At 43.9% G+C, this 19,810-nt stretch overlaps 2 protein-coding genes across 2 annotated transcripts in view; one reads left to right on the top strand and one right to left on the bottom strand.

The window, feature by feature from the left end:
- LOC107076200 (antigen WC1.1-like) overlaps window positions 1-19,810 on the bottom strand; it is a 455,354-nt gene that overhangs the window by 169,765 nt on the left and 265,779 nt on the right. The gene's annotated exons all lie outside the window — the stretch shown is intronic.
- Window positions 2,807-10,062, top strand: LOC138243019 (zinc finger protein 436-like). Its single transcript, XM_069198514.1, has 2 exons — window positions 2,807-3,413; window positions 5,907-10,062. The coding sequence occupies exons 1-2, from the start codon at window positions 3,026-3,028 to the stop codon at window positions 7,640-7,642; spliced, it is 2,124 nt and encodes a 707-aa protein (XP_069054615.1). The 5' UTR covers window positions 2,807-3,025; the 3' UTR covers window positions 7,643-10,062.

The following is a 19,810-nucleotide window of genomic DNA, read 5'->3' as shown; positions in this document are numbered from 1 at the left end:
AGCTGTCCCATCACAGTCCTTAGCCGCAGGCTGGAGGCCTCCCATCCTGGGGGGTTGGTGCCCTCGGTGTTGGGGAGGATGCCCGGCCGGAGTAGGGTTACCGATGAACCGGTGTCGAGTAGGGCCAGGCAGGGTTGGTCCTCGATTTTGCAGTGGAGGTACAGGCCCCGGCTACAGCCGACTCGCCCCACGGTGGCGTGAGGGGCGCCGGTCTTAACAGCGCTCTCTGGAGCGGGGGTTGAGGTGTTCGAGGGGCGGCCTTCCCAAAGCTGAGTCGCCCCATTCCCGTTTCCCTACGCCGATCGAGGAGTGAGAGGTTCGGGTGCCTGGCAGAACCAGGCTCGGTGTCCTCTCTTCCCGCAGCAGTTGCAAATCAGCGTGCGGGGCTGTTCCGCAGGGGTTGCTGCCCGGGCTGGCTCTTCCCCCTTGCTGGATTCCTCCGTCGCCGTCTCGGTCAGCCAGCAGGGCGCACTGCGTCTGCTGGCACTTCCAGTCACCCCGAACACGGCCTCACCCCGTGTAGCAAGGGCCAAGGCCTGCTCCAGCGATGTTGGCGCGGCCAGCTGCACGTGGCGCCGCAGCTCCTCGGGTGAGAGGGCCTTGAGAAAAGCCTGGAGAGCCATCTCTCGCTGCACTTCCCGGGGGAAAGTTGGGTATCCTCGGCGGGCGAGGAACGCGACATCAGCGGCAACCGGGCCCAGTCGCTCTCCTGGTTGCCGCCGCCGCAGGGCCAGCCTCTCCCGCATCAAGTCTGGCGCCTCCTCTACACCGAAACGCAGCTGGAGAACCGCCGCCAGCGCCGTGTATTCACCTCTGTCCTCCTCCGGGACATCCTCCGGGACCTGGCAGGCCACTCCTTCCATCTCAGCCCGGTTCCAGCCCTTCGTCCGGGCCACGACCTGGAACTGCGCCTCGTAGATTTCCCAAGGCGCTTCCCCATTGTAGCGACCTGTTCGCACCCGCGCCGATGGGTGTGGGAATCGCTGATCGGCTCCGGCAGGGAGAGTATCCTCTATCTGGGGTGCCCGCTGACCAGGAGTAGCAGCCAGTCGCCCCAATTCTACTGGTGGGACCACTATTGAATAACCATGGTAAGGGCTGTGGCCACCTGTCGCACCCAGGAGTTGCTCAGGCTCCCTATGTGCGCTGCCGATGGGTTTTGTTTCTTTCAGCGTCAGCCGGCGCTTAATAGAATTGGGTAGTGTCTGCCACGAGTTGTCCATTCTGCCCGCTTCTGACACCAATGTAGCATTTACAGGTTCTTTTCAAAACAAAGGACGAGTGGAGACGCGATTAACAAACAACCATTAGCTTTATTCGTTAACAACCACACAACACCAGAAGATATACACGCACATGAGGAGACTCAGCTAAAATGTTTTAAAAAGTGTGACAAAAGTACAAAATAACAACATTTATGGTTACTTCTATATTAAAATGAAGGTAAATATACCAAGATATTAAAATACAATTGTACAGTGCTAACCTAATGATGCCTGTGAAGTTTTCCAACAAATTTGAACTGCAATTCTGAAATATTATATCTGAGAATGCAAAGAGAGAACAAAGATCAAATTCAATCAGTGAAAATACAACAGTAGTTCATTAAACTAAGTTTCTTCCCTGAAATGATTTGTTTGCGAAGCACCAAGCACCCTTGAATGGATGGCGGAAATCAAATATACAGATGGATTGAGAGTGTGCTTTCCAACTTTTGTGTAACATTTTCTTTTGATAGGGCGGAGTTGTCTTCACAATCTGGATCCTCTATTATAGAGTAAAACAAACCTGAAAGTTGAAGATTTTAAGGACACTTGTGTTTTATTAAACAGTGTCTTAAACCTGAAAATGTAATTTGAAAAAAAAACCGCTATTGGACATTAGCTGGTGCCTTTTGTAATGATTTGGTGCGGTTCATTACATAATCTATTACTGAAGAGCCTTATTAAAATTTACACGAACCAGCTAGAAGTCGAACCTACAATCTTAAGATCCGAAATCAGATGCGTTATTTATTAAAACTCTAGTATATCACATAACCTGAATTCCCCCATAGTGTGCTCAGCGCCGCTACTAGTAATACACCGCCCCGTCTTAAATTTCAAAGTGTGAAACGTGTTTTCTGAATTTTTATGAGTTTTAAAATATAATCTCTTTAAATCAGACAAAGGGTTTATATTTCGCACTGAAATTCCGATTGATTGAGAATTCAAAGAAAGACTGTTTTCTTCCACAATACCGTGAAAGTATCACATCCACCAGACTCTCCAAGTTCTCCAGACCTTGCTGGGTGAGCATTTGCTCCGTTAAATAAGGTCACGTATCGTGTTAAATCATTTCTTCTCAACACCACAGTTCCTAGTGCACGTTTTCTCTATGAAAAAATACATTTTTCCCCTTGCACGATTTCTCGTTTTTTTATCAAAGCGTACAGAAAGAAGATAAAAGTAGAAACAGTGTCGCAAAAGAACTCTGTCACTGTTGGGATATGTCAAACGCATTGAACGACAGCATTTTTTTTCTTTAACCAAAAACCTGCATAGGGAGATCAAAACCCACTTGAAAAAATCCACTTGAGACGTTTTCGTTGGGGAGGAGGGTTGTGAAAGGGCAAAAAATAAATCTGTTCCGTTACGAACGGCGAAGGTCGCAGGTGATTCACTCCTCTTGACTAGGTCGCGCTAGGTGTTGCAGAGAAGTTTATATCAGGCTGAAGAAACTCCTCTTTCTCAGCTCCGCTTCTCTATTGTTTTGAAACTGTGGCCGCGCTAACGAATGACGTCATTATACTGCGCGACCCTGCATGTATTTCACCCACGTGTGGGTGACTGAATAATTTTCTTTAAAGAAAGTTGTTGTGTTTCTTTAAAATAACTTCAGGTTCTGAATACGTAACGTCTTGTCGACTGCGTTTATGCTTGAACAGAGCACAGCCCTGACAACAGGATCTGTGAAGAATAAAAAATAAGTTGTTCTGTTTAAACTTCGGAAGTCAGCCTTTGTTTCTGACCGACTCTGAAGAAGGATGGCGGAGTGCTTGTTAAATCTGCAAACCCAGCTTGACTCTTTCATGCACGTTTTGCTCAAATCGATCGTGTATGAAGTGTCAGAAGTTTTTGGAAACAGGATGTGTGATTCGGAGGACGAGTTTCAAGACAAACTCCGCAGCGTCTCCCGGATCCTGGTGAGACGGGCCGTGTTTAAAATCACACAGTGTGTGGAGGACAGTGTCGGGAGTGAAATGGCGCAACTGAAGAAGGAAAACGAGAGCCTGAAGTGGAGATTGCAGCTGAGGGAGAAGGAGTCGGGAGCAGGAGGAGATCAGGAACAGACAGATCGTGTTGGACACACGCTTCCCTGTGAAGTCTCTGCAGAAATAAAAGAAGAAATGGATACGGAACTGCAGCTCTCAGGTCAGTGTGGTGACTTGTATGAAGTCAGTATGTGTGTTTAAAACCAGTGTCTATAACTTCCTCACCGGTGAGATTTTTTAAATAACAAACTTTATTTTAAAGAAAACATCTCGCAAGAGTAAACATTCTCGTTATCTAACAAACTATCAAACTGTCATCAAAAAACTTTCCTCACTGGTGAGAATATAGTGCAGAGATGCAGAGTGAAGTGGGAAAGACTTGTGATGTAGCAACGGGATTCTTTACTAGAAACTGAACTGTTTTGTCCGGTTAAGGTGCTGAAAACACCTCGTTCACATTCAACAATTGTTCCACTGAATCAATTTGTAACCCAACATCATTATGAAACAACATTTATAAATATTGTATTTACGTTGTATTGGTCTAGATTTAATATGTATACTAATGATTGTGTAAAAAAAATATTTCAATTGGTTTAAGTATTACCGTCCTCCACGGTCTGTGTCTGTATTAACTCCTCTGGAATATTAATCCAGTGTGTCTGTATTAACCTCTCTCTCTAAGTGCATTGTTTATGTACTGTACTGTGCAGTAAGTGTGTGTGAATCAACCCCTCTCTCTCTCAGTGCAGTGTTAATATACCGGAGTGTCCAGTCAGTGTGTCTGTATGAACCCCTCTCTCAGTACTGTGTTAATGTACTGTAGTGTTCAGTCAGCATGTCTCTATTAAGACCTCTCTCTCAGTGCAGTTTTAATGTAATGTTATGCCCAATCACTGTCTGTATTTACCCCTCTGTCTTAGTGTAGTGTTAATGTACTGTAGTGTGCAAGCAGTTTGTCTGTTAACCCACCTCTCTCTCTCAATGCATTGTTTATGTGCTGTAGTGTACAGTCAGTGTCTGTATTAACCCCTCTCTTTCAGTATAGTGTTAATGCACGGTAGTGTCCAGTCAGTCTGTCTGTGTTCACCCCTCTCTCTTAGTGCAGTGTTCATGTGCCCTCTCTCTCAGTGCAGTGTTAATGTACTGTTATGTCCAATCAGTGTCTGTATTTACCCCTCTGTCTCAGTGTAGTGTTAATGTACTGTAGGGTGCAGTCAATTTGTCTGTTAACCCACCTCTCTCTCTCAGTGCATTGTTAATGTGCTGAAGTGTCCAGTCAGTGTCTGGATTAACCCCTCTCTCTCAGTATAGTGTTAATGCTCTGTAGTGTCCAGTTAGTCAGTGTGTCTGTATTAACCTCTTTCTCTGATTGCAGTGTTAATGTTCTGTGGTGTCCACTCAGTCTGTATTGATCCCTCTCTCTCAGTGCACTGTTAATGTAAATATAATGTGATTGTGATATTATTACAGTAGACTTACTTTTTACATGGTAGTTAGGTTTCTGACAAAGCTAAATCAGAACACCTCCTTATACCCACATATTCCGCTATGTTTAAACAACCCAAATTGATTGTGAGTGTACTTGTATGCGTGTGTGTGGTTTAAAGCTTTTTAGATCACATGGCCTCAGCTATCACTACTATGCTGATGATACTCAAATATACATCCATACCAAACCTGACGCTGATGTGTCTGTCTCTATTCTATTTAGTTGCATCTCCCATATAAAATCTTGGATGACTCAAAATGTCCTTCATCTTAACTGTGACAAGACTGAAGTCATGCTTATTGGCACCACCCATCAACTTTGTAAAACCAATGCTGTAACTCTATCTGTAGATTTTCTTATACTTGAGCCTCAGTCTATATTGAAAAACTTGGGGATGATATTTGATGTTTGACCCATATGTGCAGCATGTTGTCAAAACATCTTTCATTCACTTCAAAAATATTTCTCCACTACGCCCTGTGTTATCACTAACTGTGGCTGAAAAGAGTTGTCTAATCTTGAATAGACTACTGTAACGCTCTACTCTCTGGGGACTCTAAATCCACATTGAACAAACTTCAGTATGTCCAAAATTCAGTAGCCAGAATCCTGACTAGGTCTAGTCACATTACTCCTATCCTGGAGTCCTTGCACTGGCTTCCTGTCAAGTTGCATGTCAACTTAACAATCCTCCTGCTCACCTATAAGCCTCTCCATGGCTTGGTACCTCAGTACCTGTCTGGGTTATCATCCTACTCCCCACCTCACAACCTTCGCTCTTCTAATTGTGTTCTCCTATCTGTCCCCAAGTCCGTCTACAATCAATGGGTGAGATGGCCTTCTCCTATTATGCCCCAAAGCTCTGGAACTCTCTCCCCAAGGATATCAGAGAGTCACCTTCTCTAAACTCCTTCAAATCCAGACTCAAAACCTTCTTCTTTAGAAGACCCTTCATTGAACTATTCTTTACCCCTCTGCTCCTACTGTATTTAGTACCACCATCTACTGTCTCCTCTAACTGTGTGTTCTCATCATGCTTATTTTGTGTATTTTTTGTTGTTGGCATTCTGTAAAATGCTTTGAGAAGCCACCTTTAAAGGTGCTATATAAAATAAAGTTTTTTATTATTATTATAAAGATTTTGTCTTGTTCTGTTTACAGGTTCAGAGGCCAGTGCTCTCTCTGAGGCTGGGGAAAGGGCTCCTCTTGAACAGAAGCACAGTGAGGAGGAGTGGGGCTCCAGTCTGATGCAGGAGACAGAGCTCACTGCTCCAGAAGGGAAAAAGACTCTCAGTGAGCAGCACACAGAGAGCAGACAGATTGTTGAGGTTCTGGACTCTGTGCCCATGATGAAGATGGAGTCTGAGAGTGAGACACCTGGGCGCTTAGTATGTGATGATTTTACAAAGAAGATGAATAATCTGGACTCGAACAATATTACACAAGGTTGTAATGAACTGGGCTGTGTCTCTGTACAAGAGCACAGTGAAGAACTGGATGTCTTTAATCTTACAGAGCAGGACATGGAGCCCCAGTTGATTGACTGTGCAGAGCAGCAGACTGATGTACCTAGTGAAGAAAACATTGTTGAGATACAGCACAGAGAGGAGAGTCAGTACAGGGAGGAGCAACAGCAGCTCCTACAGGGCTTGATAATTAGGCCTTGTTCTGTTCAAGTGGAGAGACTGTCATTGCACAGTCTCAAACAATCATGCAATCCCTTAGCATCTGATGACTTTACACACAGGTTTAATAATCTGGTTACTCAGAAAATTGTTGAAAGTTTTAATGAACTGGAGAGTGTGTCTGTTCTTGGGCAAAGAGAGGAACAACTGAATGAACTGGGCGGTTTTAGTCTCAGAGAGCTGGAGAAGGAGCCCCAGATGATTCACACTGCTGAGCAGAACACTGAGGGACATAATGAAGAAAACAAATCTCACTTTCATCACACAGAGCAAGACCATTCCATGGAGCATTTTCAGAATAAGAGACCCCAGCATGATCAGAGGATGAGGAAGAATCACTCAAGGCCTTGCTCCGATGGAGTGGACAAACTGCTATTATGGCACAGGGAGGAGGAGCGTTTCTGTCAGTCTAGCATTTCAAAACCCTACCGGCACCTTCACACAGGAGAGAGACCATTCAGCTGCAGTCAGTGTGGGAAGAGTTTTAGACAATCAAGTAACTTAATAACCCACCAGCGCATTCACACAGGAGAGAGGCCTTTCAGCTGCAGTCAGTGTGGGAAGAGTTTTAGTCGGTCAGGTGACTTAAAAACCCACAAGCGCATTCACACAGGAGAGAGGCCGTTCAGCTGCAGTCAGTGTGGGAAGAGTTTTAGTCGGTCAGATGACTTAAAAACACACCAGCGCATTCACACAGGAGAGAGACCATTCAGCTGCAGTCAGTGTGGGAAGAGTTTTATTCGGTCAAGTACCTTAATAACCCACCAGCGCATTCACACAGGGGAGAGGCCGTTCAGCTGCAGTCAGTGTGGGAAGAGTTTTAGTAAAAGAAACCACTTACAATCACACCAGCGCATTCACACAGGGGAGAGACCGTTCAGCTGCAGTCAGTGTGGGAAGAGTTTTAGTCAGTCAGGCGACTTAACAAGCCACCAGCGCATTCACACAGGAGAGAGACCATTCAGCTGCAGACAGTGTGGGAAGAGTTTTAGTCGGTCAGGTGACTTAAAAACCCACCAGCGCATTCATACAGGAGAGAGACCGTTCAGCTGCAGTCAGTGTGGGAAGAGTTTTAGTCGGTCAGATGTCTTAAAAACCCACCAGCGCATTCATACAGGAGAGAGACCGTTCAGCTGCAGTCAGTGTGGGAAGAGTTTTAGTCGGTCAGATGTCTTAATAACCCACCAGCGTATTCACACAGGAGAGAGATAATTCAGCTGCAGTTAGTGTGGGAAGAGTTTTTTTCCAGTCAGGTGACTTAAAAACACCAATCTAGTCACCAGGTCAGTCACCAGTCAAGTCAACTAAAATGTCTTTTAGTGCAAGTAGGTAGATGCATCAGCATGTGACATCCGAAAAAGGCTCCACTGTCGAAACATTTATTTTCTTCTCTTTTCAGCAAACCTTTACTTGTTCCTAAAATATCTATTAGTCATAGTCACCCACTTTTGAGTTCGTCTGGTCCATTAAATTTTGACTATACTCTTATTTACAGTTGACTAAAATAGAAATAGCTCTTGTCACAGAGTTTAATTTGTGTATAGTAAAATGTTTTTAGTTTAATTCAATTTTAAAATGAATTAGGTCTACATTGAATTAATTTCTAAATTGAATTGAATTCCTTATACCCTTGGAATGTTAATTATAGTCATGTTTAATTTACAATTAAGACTGTCTCATTGGATAGGCTTGTTATTGTTTAACAGCTTTTAACTTACCATGTTAAGCAAAGAATGTGTGTAAAACAGATTAAGATCCTTAACTGTCACTCTTAAGGGAAAAAAAAGTCACACATCTGATTAAATTCTACAGAAAGAGCTCAAAGTCTGTGTTGCACAATCTAAAGTGTATTTATCCCCAGGGAGGATATATATATCAAATACAAGAAATATTTATGCAATAAAGGGTACAAAATAAAGAATAAGATATTGTATGAATCTCTTTTAATAAGAAAATCTATTTTGGCACCATTAGTAATAATTCTATATTTTAATGTTTTTTTTCACTGCAGCTATTTTTTTTTAAACAAGACAGGACAAGCAATATATACAGTGCCTTCAGAAAATATTCACATCCCATTGTTTATTTCTCATTCTGCTGTGTTGCAAAGTCAAATTAAATCATATTTGAATGGGATTTTTTCCACTCCTGTAGAAGCAATTCTCTGTAATGTTAAGTATTTAGAATGGAAAATTACTTAATTGATAAGTATTCACTCCCTTTGTTTTAACAACCTAATTTGGGTCAATTATCTTGAGAGATCACACTTAATACATTAACAAGGTACACCTGTGTTCATTTCAAATTCACTGGTGTTCAATTGCTTGATAAATTGCACAATAAATATCACTGACTGTCAAAAAAACCATCAACAACAGGCAATGTTCAAAACAGCAAAAAGATAACAGGTTATGTGCAAAAACATGCATAAACAGAATGAAATAAAGGGAATGAAATTATGGGGATCTACCTCTACCATACATTGACATGTATGGTAGAGGTAGATTTTCAATGTGTGTTTGGGTTTTTGGTAAGAAAGAAAGAAGGCGCTGTGAGTTTCAGATCATAGGTGAGAGGTGAGGTGAGAGTGAGAGAAGCTGGGAGTTTAATAGTTTGATAATGCAGGGGTAAGAACTGTCTCTGAGTCTGGTAGTCCAGGCCCGAATGCTCCGGTACCGTTTTCCAGATGGTAGCAGATCATAAAGTCTGTAGCTGGGGTGTGTCAGGTCTTTGATGATGCTTAGAGCTTTCCTCAAGCACCGTCTGTCATTAATGTCCTGTATAGATGGGAGGGCAACCCCAGTGATAGACTGGGCAGTTTTCACCACCCGCTGTAGGGCTTTGCAGTCAGAAGCACTGCAGTTGCCATACCACACTGTGATGCAGCCTGTCAGTGTGCTTTCTGTAGTGCATCTGTAAAAGTTAGTGAGGATCTGGGGAGATATCTTAGCCTTCTTCAACCGTCTTAGGAAGTACAGGCGCTGTTGCGCTTTCTTGATCAGACAGGTGGTGTTGAGAGACCATGTGAGGTTCTCGGTGATATGGACGCCAAGGAATTCCAAGTTACTGACCCTTTCAACTTAAGCACATTGTGAAAGGTGTTGATGGGGTCTGTTAATTTAGCCTCAAACAAAAGTTAAACTAAGATGCCATAAAGCTGATTTGCTTTAGCAGCCCCAGTGACTTAACGTTACATAATAACAGACAGGAACAACACCCACAGACAGGACAAACCAGACCAATGTCTGCTGCATATCAAAGGGCAGAACCTAGAGCAAGACAGAGTAGGACAAGAAGTAATTATATATCAAAGAACAGGACAAGCACTCAGATTGTGAAACAAACTTTCTTCTGACTGTATATATAAGAGCTGGGAAACCCTTGCAGTTTGTCTGTTCTGTGGGGCAGACCCAGCGCGCGTTGTCGGACTTATTGAGCTCAATAAAACTGAATCCACACAAGACTGTGTCCTGCTAAGGAAGCTAAGGTTAATAATATTATTAATAATATGAGTATAGACCAGTTGTGCTAGCAGTTTAATCACCAGTGACTGCTGAGCTGAGTGTTAAGTGAGGAGTTGGCCCTGTATGCTAACACCAGACTCATATTCACTGACCTCAAGGGTACTTGTAAGTGTGATGGCAGCTCCGCTGGCAGCACTGATAGATCTGGAGATGGTATCTAGTCCAGATAAAACAGGGTCAGTTCTAGACCACTTAAGGAGGAGTATTATAAGGGCTAAAGGTAAAGGGAACATGGAAACAAAAGTTATGTATTTAGATTGAAATAAAACATAATAAAAATAATAATTGCTTACACTTTTATAGTGCTTTTCTGGACACTCCACTCAAAGCGCTTTACAGGTAATGAGGACTCCCCTCCACTGCCACCAATGTGCAGCCCCACCTGGATGATGCAACAGCAGCCATAGTGCGCCAGAACGCTCACCACACATCAGCTCTCAGTGGGAAGGAGAGCAGAGTAATGAAGCCAGTGCAGAGATGGGGATTATTAGGAGGCCATGATTAGTAAGGGCTAATGGGAAATTTGGCCAGGACACCAGGGTTACACCCCTACTCTTTTTCAAGAAACACCCTGGGATTTTTAATGACCACAGAGATTCGGGACCTCGGTTTTACATCTCATCTGAAGGACGGCGCCTGTTTAAAGTGTAGTGTCCCCGTCACTATAATGGGGCACTAGGACCCACATGGACCACAGGGTGAGCGCCCCCTGCAGGCCCCACTAACACCTCATCCAGCAGCAACCTTCCCAGGAGGTCTCCCATCCAGGTACTGACCAGGCTCACACCTGCTGAGCTTCAGTGGGTTGCCAGTTGTGAGTTGCAGCTGCTGCTAAATGAATGGCGATAGTATTGTTGTTAAGTTATGAGAATATGGGGAGGGAATTAATATTAGCAATGCTAAGTCAAGAAAAGAAGACAAACAACTTTTAAAAAAAGTTAAAAGAAGGGTTGTGCGACAAGCAAAAAGGGTAAAAAAACAGGTAGTGATGGGCTGCGAGAGGTGGCGATGACGGAGAAGAATGTGAGGTGTGGAGAGGACAGAAGTATAAGCCTGGATGGGTGATAGAAGAAAGAACTGGAGTATAAATGTAAAGAATAACCTTCTGCCTTCCACCTCATAACCCTGGTGAGGCAAGAAAGAATAATACAGCACACAATAGCACAGAACGTGTGCTCAAAAGTACGATAAGTAAAAAAAAAATTGGATTGCAATCTGATTGGAAGTAACAAACATTGCTTGTTGAAAAAAACTGAATGGAATACGTGATACTGTGTTTATTAAAAGTTACACAGCCGTTAAAATAGATACATGTAAAAGTAAAATGGACGCTGTCATTTCGTATAGTTTTCACTGGGATGTTATTTTGTTCAGTCTTTTTATCTGTTATCTACCCGTAGAGTCTACAGTTTTAATCAATAATTTACTACTTATGTCTGTGAAACAGTGAGAGGGAGCTCCCATTCCTCATTCAAACTAATCAAAGCTACTGATGAGGAAAGAAAGAGTTGAGTAACTATAACTCATTTCCCTCTTCAGGTAAAAAGTGTATAAAACACGATTGTGATTTGGAGAAAAGTTGTCAATGATTTGTTATTATGTCAAAAGTATTTTCCGTTCAGATTTGAGTGTATTTGTTAAATTATATTGAGTTATTAGAACAAAGTTGGTAGCGCCAATCCTCATAGTTAGCATAAAGGCCATGTATTTGGTATGTTAAATGAAATTTGAATTTAATTTTAAATTAAATTAAATTTGAATGTTAAATGAAATGAAATTTGAAATTAGCAATTTAGTTCATGTTCGGTAATAGCCTTAGATTATTTAGCCTTAGGAACAGAAACTGTTCCTGGTTTTCTATATTTATTGGTGTTTATAATAACCAAAGTGCTCCACATTTTTATATTGCTAGTGAACATTATGTTTTTAAAGAAATACTAATGTGGTCTCGTGATATCGTCGATTTAGATTGTGTTTTACTGAAATGTAGAATATACTAAGGAGAAGACTGAATAAGACATAATGCAGAATATTTTCTTAATGTATAGTTAGAAAAATATTAAGAACCATTTTTGTAACTTTCAGCTTATATTCTTTGTTATATTGTATTACTGTAAATTGTTTATCCTATATAGAATCACACTAAAAGCCACTGATGAGGAAACAAGTTGAGTGACTGATTATTTAATCATTTCCCTCTTCAGGGGCGCAACACTTCCCCTCTCATGGCGAGATCTCGACTTCTTTAACACCTCTGGATAAGGTTCTTCTGTGGAGCAGGCTTTAGACCTCTGCGTACAGCACCCTTGATGTCATTTTATTTTTACAGCATCCGCAATCAGTACAATCAATACAGCAATCATACTGGATTTGACTAGGATTCTGAAATGTCTCTTGCAAAGTTATTCAGGTTTGCTTGAACTTTTAATAAAAAAGTGATCTGAAACTACCCAGCTTACAATCTCTGAGGTAGTTGTCACTAAACTCATACGTGATGTGCCATGTGCCTTTACTTTTTTTGTGTTCAAGAGTATTTGTTGTGTGAGCTCCTCACTGCGTGTCCTGTACTGTACTGTAATTTCGTTTAGATTATCTACGAAGAGTACAGCGACTAGAACACCTTGAACGTCTATAAGAATGTGTATATATAAAAATGCTAAAGAATATGTAAAGTGATTAACATTTTCTTGATGTCGATTTTCTGATTATGTCTCGGCGTCATTTAATGAATTCTCTTAGTGACAGGTCATTTCTTTCCGGTATTTTATTCTGGTGCTGTTATTGATCGCATACGAAACCTTATTCTCATCAGGAAAATGTCACCTACAAAGTCACTGTGAAACTTGTTTTGGGAAAAGTTTCTTAATATTTCATTTGATTAGCATGCAAGAAAATTTGATCATAACCTATGGAATTTCCCGCCAGTGTGGAGCTTGAAATCACAACCTTAAGATTTAGAGTTTAAGAGTCACAGAAGAGGTCGGCCTGGTGTTCAGTTCGCCAACGATAAGCTCCGGCAGTGCTCCTCTGTAAAGCAGATTGTTCGGATCGGTTATGTGGGACGGCACTTCGATACTAAGATGGTTTGCAGCACACGCATGGTTTTCCCCCTTCACGCAAAAAACTTAGACGAAGGAAGCTCTCTTGTCTTGGGCTGCTGTCTCCCGGATTTAAAGCGCTCTGGGTGCCAGCTAGGTCTCTAACAAGCACACTATAAAGACAGGAATTACACTTTGCTCACGTCACGCATGGAATGGCGAGGCTACTTGTTCCAATATTATCTAGTCTCACCTCATATGGTGCCGATTCCTGGTTTTCAATTAAGAAAGAGCACTGCAAACACCGTAAACAGTGCAGAACGTGTGATGAAAGAAGTCTTTTCCCCCCTTTGTCTAAAGCAGAACAGCGGAGTCATGCCGAGGGTTGTGAGATCAAGATTTCAGTGGAGCACTGTCGTCTATGTCTTTAGCTACATGAGTTGGACATCTTCTTGTACACGGAAAGCAGATTGAGATCCTCTGACAGAGGTAGCAAGCGCTCCTAGTTAGTAAAGTTGTTTGTGTCCCTGCCTGTCACGCGGGAAACCGGGGCTTGATTACCGATGGGGAGACAGCTAGTTTTTTTATGATCAGATTCCAGTCTTTAATGCTGTGTGTGAGAGTTTACGTAACTTTCCTTTTCTCACATTTTCTGACAACTATTCCGAAGGAGCGCTCTGTCAACTCCTAATACTTTTAAAAAATCTGCCTGCATGTTTGATTAGTTTTGTTTTATTTAGAAAATGTTCAATATTGATCATAACTAAAGAAAATTATGATCAGAAACAAAAACAAAATGTTGAAGATGCAACTCGATCTTGAATCAGACCTGGGTGACACGGGCTTCTGTTCTGATATGGTTATACGAAAAACAGGAGGAATCTTTTCTCTCCTATGGAGCATGAGCTGAATCAGGAATGAGACATTTCGTGTGTTTGTGCATATGTCAACGCATGGCGTAAAACTAAAACTAAATTAAAAACTAACATTAAGTTTTAAGAGACATTCATTTATATACAAACAAGAGACAGACAAAGCAATAATTCTACATTAACTTGTCCTGCACTGATCAGACTAATTGAAATGGTCTGATTCAGAGCCTGTGAAGCTCGTACTAATACAACATTTTCCTTTGATTTCCTTTGAGGGCGGAGTTGTCTTTAAAATCTGGATTAAATAAAAAGGAGTGACGTCAGTGTAAAACAGCTTTCCTTCTTGGGGAACAACGGTAGTAGTATAAAGCGACACCTTTCGTCAAACTTTTGACAGGTACCATGCCCCCTTTTCCAGCCAATGGTCGTCCGAGGTGGTTGGCTGTCCCGCCCCCATGCCAGCCAATGTCGTGTTGTTATGTGTGCATGTCCCACCCCCTTAGGAGCCAATGGTGTGGGTCGAAACTCCCGCCTCCCCCTGGCCGGTCGGTCCGGCGCCTCAGGGTCCCAAAGCCCCAAGTCGGCGCATCCCTCGCTTTAGGTGTGTGAAAGTGTGTATTGGTTTGGAAGGGGACCATGTCTGCCGCGGGGATGAGTGCGCTCTATTATAACCCTAGGAAATCGGGTAGTTACGGAGGCGCGGGGAGTCTGGTGCGGGCCGCGAGATCCCGGGGTGTGAGCGGCTGGGTGGTCGAGTGGTTGTCCGGCCAGGCTGCTTATACGCTGCACAAGCCGGCGCGCGTACGTTTTAAGAGAAACAGGACGCTGGTGTCCGAAATGGACTGGCAGTGGCAGGCCGACTTGGTGGACATGAGAGAACACCGCTAGTTCAACGACGGTTTCTGTTACATCTTAATGTGTATAGACATGCTGTCTAAATACGCTTGGGCCGTGCCGCTGAAAACCAAGACTGGAGGGGCCGTGACAGGCGCATTCCGAAATATACTGCAAGAGGGGCGTGCTCCTAAAAAGCTACAAACGGACGATGGTAAAAAATTTCTTAACAGGACCTTCCAAAATTTTCTCAAACGTGAGAATATTGAACATTTCGTTACGGCCAGCGATGTGAAGGCTAGCGTGGTCGAGAGGTTTAACAGAACTATTAAAACAAAGATGTGGAGGTACCTGACACACAAAAACACCTTTCGATATATCGACGTCCTTTCAGATCTTATTTACGCTTATAACCATAGTTACCACAAGACTATTAAACGAACCCCGGCTTCTGTTACGTCCGACAACTCCCTTGAGGTGTGGAGAACGGTCAATGACGAGCACTTTAAGAGAAAACCGTCAAAGTTTTCATTTAATGTGGGTGATCGCGTGCGGGTGTCCAAAATAAAGGGAGTGTTTGAGAAGGGATATGAACAGACCTTCACAGATGAAATTTTCACTGTCAAAGAGCGGACCGCGGCTCTGAGACCCTATTACAAACTGCAGGACTACGCAGGCAACAACATTAAGGGCTCCTTCTATGCCGAAGAGCTACAGAAGATAAACCCAGATGTTGAGAACGTCTACCGCATCCAACGGATTTTAGCAGCCAGGGGTCGTGGCAAAAACAGCTTTTGGTAAAGTGGCGTGGCTGGAGCGATAAATTCAATAGTTGAGTGAAGGCTTCTGAGGTCCGAGACATATAGAGGTGGTGAAAAATGAACCCCAATGGTTTCTATGTGATGCTGGCTAGTAATTCATCCTCAAAGATGTTTCCAAAGAACACTAACGCGTGCTTCACAGAGCATCTGGCAAAGGCGATTGACCTGGACGGGGGCTGGGAAGTGGGCCTGGTCGAACTACACTATCCGAATACACTAAACACTTTTGATGAAGACGAAGTTTTTCTGTTCGTCAGCGAGGAGCTCAAGACTATCTGGACCTGTACCTTACCGAGAGGGTACTACGGCAACATCGAGCAGCTCTTGCATGAAATGAAACGGGCTGCTGAAAAATCCAAGTTAACGGCTGTAAGTCTTAAATACAACCCCATTAGCCGGTCGGTAAGGATTGTTAGTGATAAACGGTTTGTTATGCAAGTGCGTGACCACCTAGCGCGGATGTTGGGTTTTAATTCGGGTGTCGCCGGTGTAAAATCACCGCACCCCGTCGATATGACTGGCGGATTTAACACCATGTATATATACACCGATATCATAGAACACCAGTTAATAGGCGACGTCTACGTACCGCTTTTGTGTTGTGTGCCCTTCAGAGGCGTGGATGGTGAATTCGTCACAGTATTGTACGACAAACCCCATTACGTGCTGGTGAGCATCGACCATTTTAACAACATCACTATTGAAATAAAGACGGATCAAAACGAACACGTGTCATTTGCATTTGGATAGGTCATCGTCAAGCTGCATTTCAGACCTGTGAAAGCGACAAACATCTAAAAGGATGACGGTCATCAAGAGCTACGGGGATCCTTCTTTGTATACACACTACTACAAACAACAGGCTGGTTATGGATTACCAGGATTTTCAGGGCTACCGGTTCAGTACGGCGCTGGTATCGGGGGGTATTTTCAGAGCGCTATTTAGAAAAGCCGTGCCTTTTCTGAAACGCGGGTTTGAAATAGCTAAGCCGCACATGGCATCGGCAGCTAAAAACATCACCAAAGACGTGGTCAGCAACGTTACAAGCGCGGTCATGTCTAAGGTGGCTGCACATCAGCAGGAAGGTTCAGGTCTAGCATACATCCGCAGGGGTGTCAGGAGAAAAAGACAGACGTCATCATCACACCGTCGGGGGCCGCCGAAACCTGATAAAAGAATGGCTAAGCGCAGACAGGCAACTCATAAAAGCTTCAGGTCGACCAAGAAGAGCGTGACACACCGCAATCAACGAGACACGAAACGAGACATATTTTAAACATGGCTTTTGTTCATGTCTGCAGAATGAGCCAAGTCGGAGCTGGACATATTTAAATTAGCACCTACCCAAACAAGCATCGAGAAAAGCTTGTACATAGAAGTTCCACCCCTCACAGCCCTAACAGAAAACGCACCTCTGGAGTTCTACGTCGCAGGCAACGGAGAAGATTATTTAGATTTAAACAACACCCTGCTCTATTTGACCTGTAAAATAATGGAAGAAGACGGTCGGGACATTGATGCGGCAGCCCGTGTGAGCCTGGTGAAGTACCCCATCGCAGCCATCTTCAGCCAGGTTGACATCACCGTAGGAGACCGATTGATCAGCCAGAGCAACAACTGCTATCCTTACAGAGCCTTTATAGAGTCGGTCCTGAACTACAACGACGCAGTATTCAACAGGGCTCTTTGACAAAGACACAGCCGGGGAACACGAGTCCACAATTTTGGATGGTCCCAATCAGGGGTTCAGAAAAAGAGCATCATACACGACGCAAAGCCGAAAACTAGAGCTCCTGGATCACATTCACGCCGACCTGTTTTTTCAGGACAAACTACTACTGAATGGCGTAGACCTGAAAATAAAACTCACACGAAACAGAGATGCTTTCTGCTTAATGAACAACGCCGGAGAATACAAACTGAGCGTACTCTCTGCATCTTTGTTTGTGAAAAGAGTCAGAGTGTCACCCGGGGTCAGACTGGGACACGCCGAAGCACTCCTGACGGCCAACGCTAAATACCCCATAGACCGCGTACAGATGAAAGTCTTCAGCCTGCCTGCCGGGAGCCGTGTATGTAACCAAGAAAACCTCTTTCTCGGACAGTTACCCAAAGTGGTCATTTTGGGGTTTGTGGACAACGCGGCATTCAGCGGCAGTTTTACCCAAAACCCCTTCAATTTTAAACACTACAACACTAACTTTCTGGCTCTCTACGTGGACGGTGAACAAATCCCCACTAAACCGCTTCAACCAGACTTCCAGAATGGACATTGCGTCCGTTAATATTTGAATCTGGTGAAAACAGCCGGGAAGCGTCTGAAAGACAAACCACTTCTGGTGGACCGCGAGGAGTACGCGCGAGGTTACACATTGTTCGCTTTCAACCTCAGCCCCGACGACGAGTGCACAGGACATTATTCACTTATCAAAACGGGTAATCTGAGAGCTGAAATACGCTTCGCGCTACCGCTACCCACTACAGTTAACATGGTTGTGTACACGCTGTTCGACAACGTGATAGAGCTAGATATGAGACGTCAAGTCATTTACGACTTCAGCTAAAAAGCACTGGAGGCCACACAACCTGCACATAAAGATGAACACCAAACAGCTGGAAGACATTCTAACCCAGGACCGCTACACCCGAGACAGTTTTCTAGGCGTGTTCCCCAGTGATGCCCTACCGCGTGAGAGACTGGCGTGGCCTCCTCTGAGTTTAATAGTTAATACTCACCCACACGACCGCCCCGGTGAACACTGGCTGGCTATTTACTTACCCGACGACGAGGGCGCAGAATTTTTCGACTCCTACGGATTTTCACCCGAAGCCTTTTTTTTTCCCAAGAATATTATTGATTTCTTAAACAGAAATGCTAATTCCATATTTTACAACAACAGACAATCGCAAGATTCTTTTGCGGTGACCTGCGGTCTACATCGTGTCTTTTTTCTATACCATTGTAGCGGCAATGCTTGTTAATAAGACAGAATTAAGCGTTGGTATGCTCCTAAAAGAGGCCCCATCTCACCCTCCATCTCTGTGGTGCAGCCACAGAGAAAGAATTCATGCAAGCTGATTTAAGAGTGTTTTCTTGTGATAAGAAACAAGCTCCCAGACGGGGATGCAATTAGCTGAGCCTGGCTATCATGATCAATGGTCATCTATTGGCGCCTATCAGTCTAGGGAGTGCCGAATGGACATCTGGACTGCATTCCTAAGTGTCAAGAGTAAGTGACCTATATCTCACCTTGACCAACCAATCAGGGACTGGCAGGGCGTGGTAATACCACGTGGGTCTCCAATGCCCGCCAAACTCTCAACCAATCAGCACACATCTGGGTCTTGATCAAAAAGGGAGCGCAAGCTCAGTTCTGGGCTCTCCTTGGCCATTTTCGCGCATCCTCAGAGACAATCACGTGACAACTGCTGTTGTCTGCAAAAGGACTTGGACTTTGTTCAAAGTGCGAGGCCGAGGAACCCGTACGTACTCAGAATTCTACCAACGTGAATGCTCCGCTTGATCAACGGCAGCCTACAGTTGGACCCTCGTCGACAACCTGAATAGCTTATTCAGAAGCAGCGCTGGACCGGGAACGAACCAGTTTCTTCCCAGGCAAAAGAGTGACTTGTGAGGACTCGCGGTCACACTCTGTGCATAGAGACTTTCTACTAGCCAGCCGGACTGCTGGTAGATCCCCTCGGAGCAACGACTGCCCTGCGCGCCGCAGTCAGATTCCTCCGCCCGTCCTACTCCGAGCTGCACCTCGACTGGTTGGCCGGTAGCCAGAGGACGCCGTCACAACGCCCATTGGACAACCGCTGCAACAGAGGCTGCAACAGAGCCTGTCAGCTGGTTTGGTGTTCGTGCCGGGAAATTCCAAATCCAAACACAGTGGATAAGTAAACCCCATGTTCTACATTGCGTCTCGAGAATTCAATTGTACCTCAAGTTGTTATCAATTTAATTCATGAGTAATGTATTTACTTCCGAGTTTAGAGTAACAGTGGGTAATAACACTGATTAGCGATTTGGTAACCGAACGATATATATTGACATATATTCTCTGTTGTGTATCTCTTTGTGATTGCATCTCTTCGAGATTATATACCTTGTATATTGATAACCCTCACCGTAAGGTCTGCCGCTCGTATCCAGGCAGACTAGTATATGTTTGTTGCACAGTTATATTAATAAATGTATCCCGTGTATTGAACCCGTGTGTGCGTTGTTAGTTGTTCTGACGATTGATTTTCTAAAAGCCCCAACGAACAACCTCGTGATTACTG

This window comes from Lepisosteus oculatus, chromosome 14 (genome assembly GCF_040954835.1).
Source record: "Lepisosteus oculatus isolate fLepOcu1 chromosome 14, fLepOcu1.hap2, whole genome shotgun sequence".
NCBI lineage: Eukaryota > Metazoa > Chordata > Actinopteri > Semionotiformes > Lepisosteidae > Lepisosteus > Lepisosteus oculatus.
Note: the sequence above shows the minus strand (reverse complement) of the source record. Positions and strands in the feature narration are given on the sequence as shown.

What these genes read in the sequence shown, in the direction of transcription:
- LOC138243019 (XM_069198514.1), top strand. Translation starts at nt 3,026, where the DNA reads ATGGCGGAGTGCTTGTTAAATCTGCAAACCCAGCTTGACTCTTTCATG. An exon ending in TACGGAACTGCAGCTCTCAG is followed by an intron (nt 3,414 to 5,906) that starts GTCAGTGTGGTG and finishes TTCTGTTTACAG; the next exon opens with GTTCAGAGGCCAGTGCTCTC.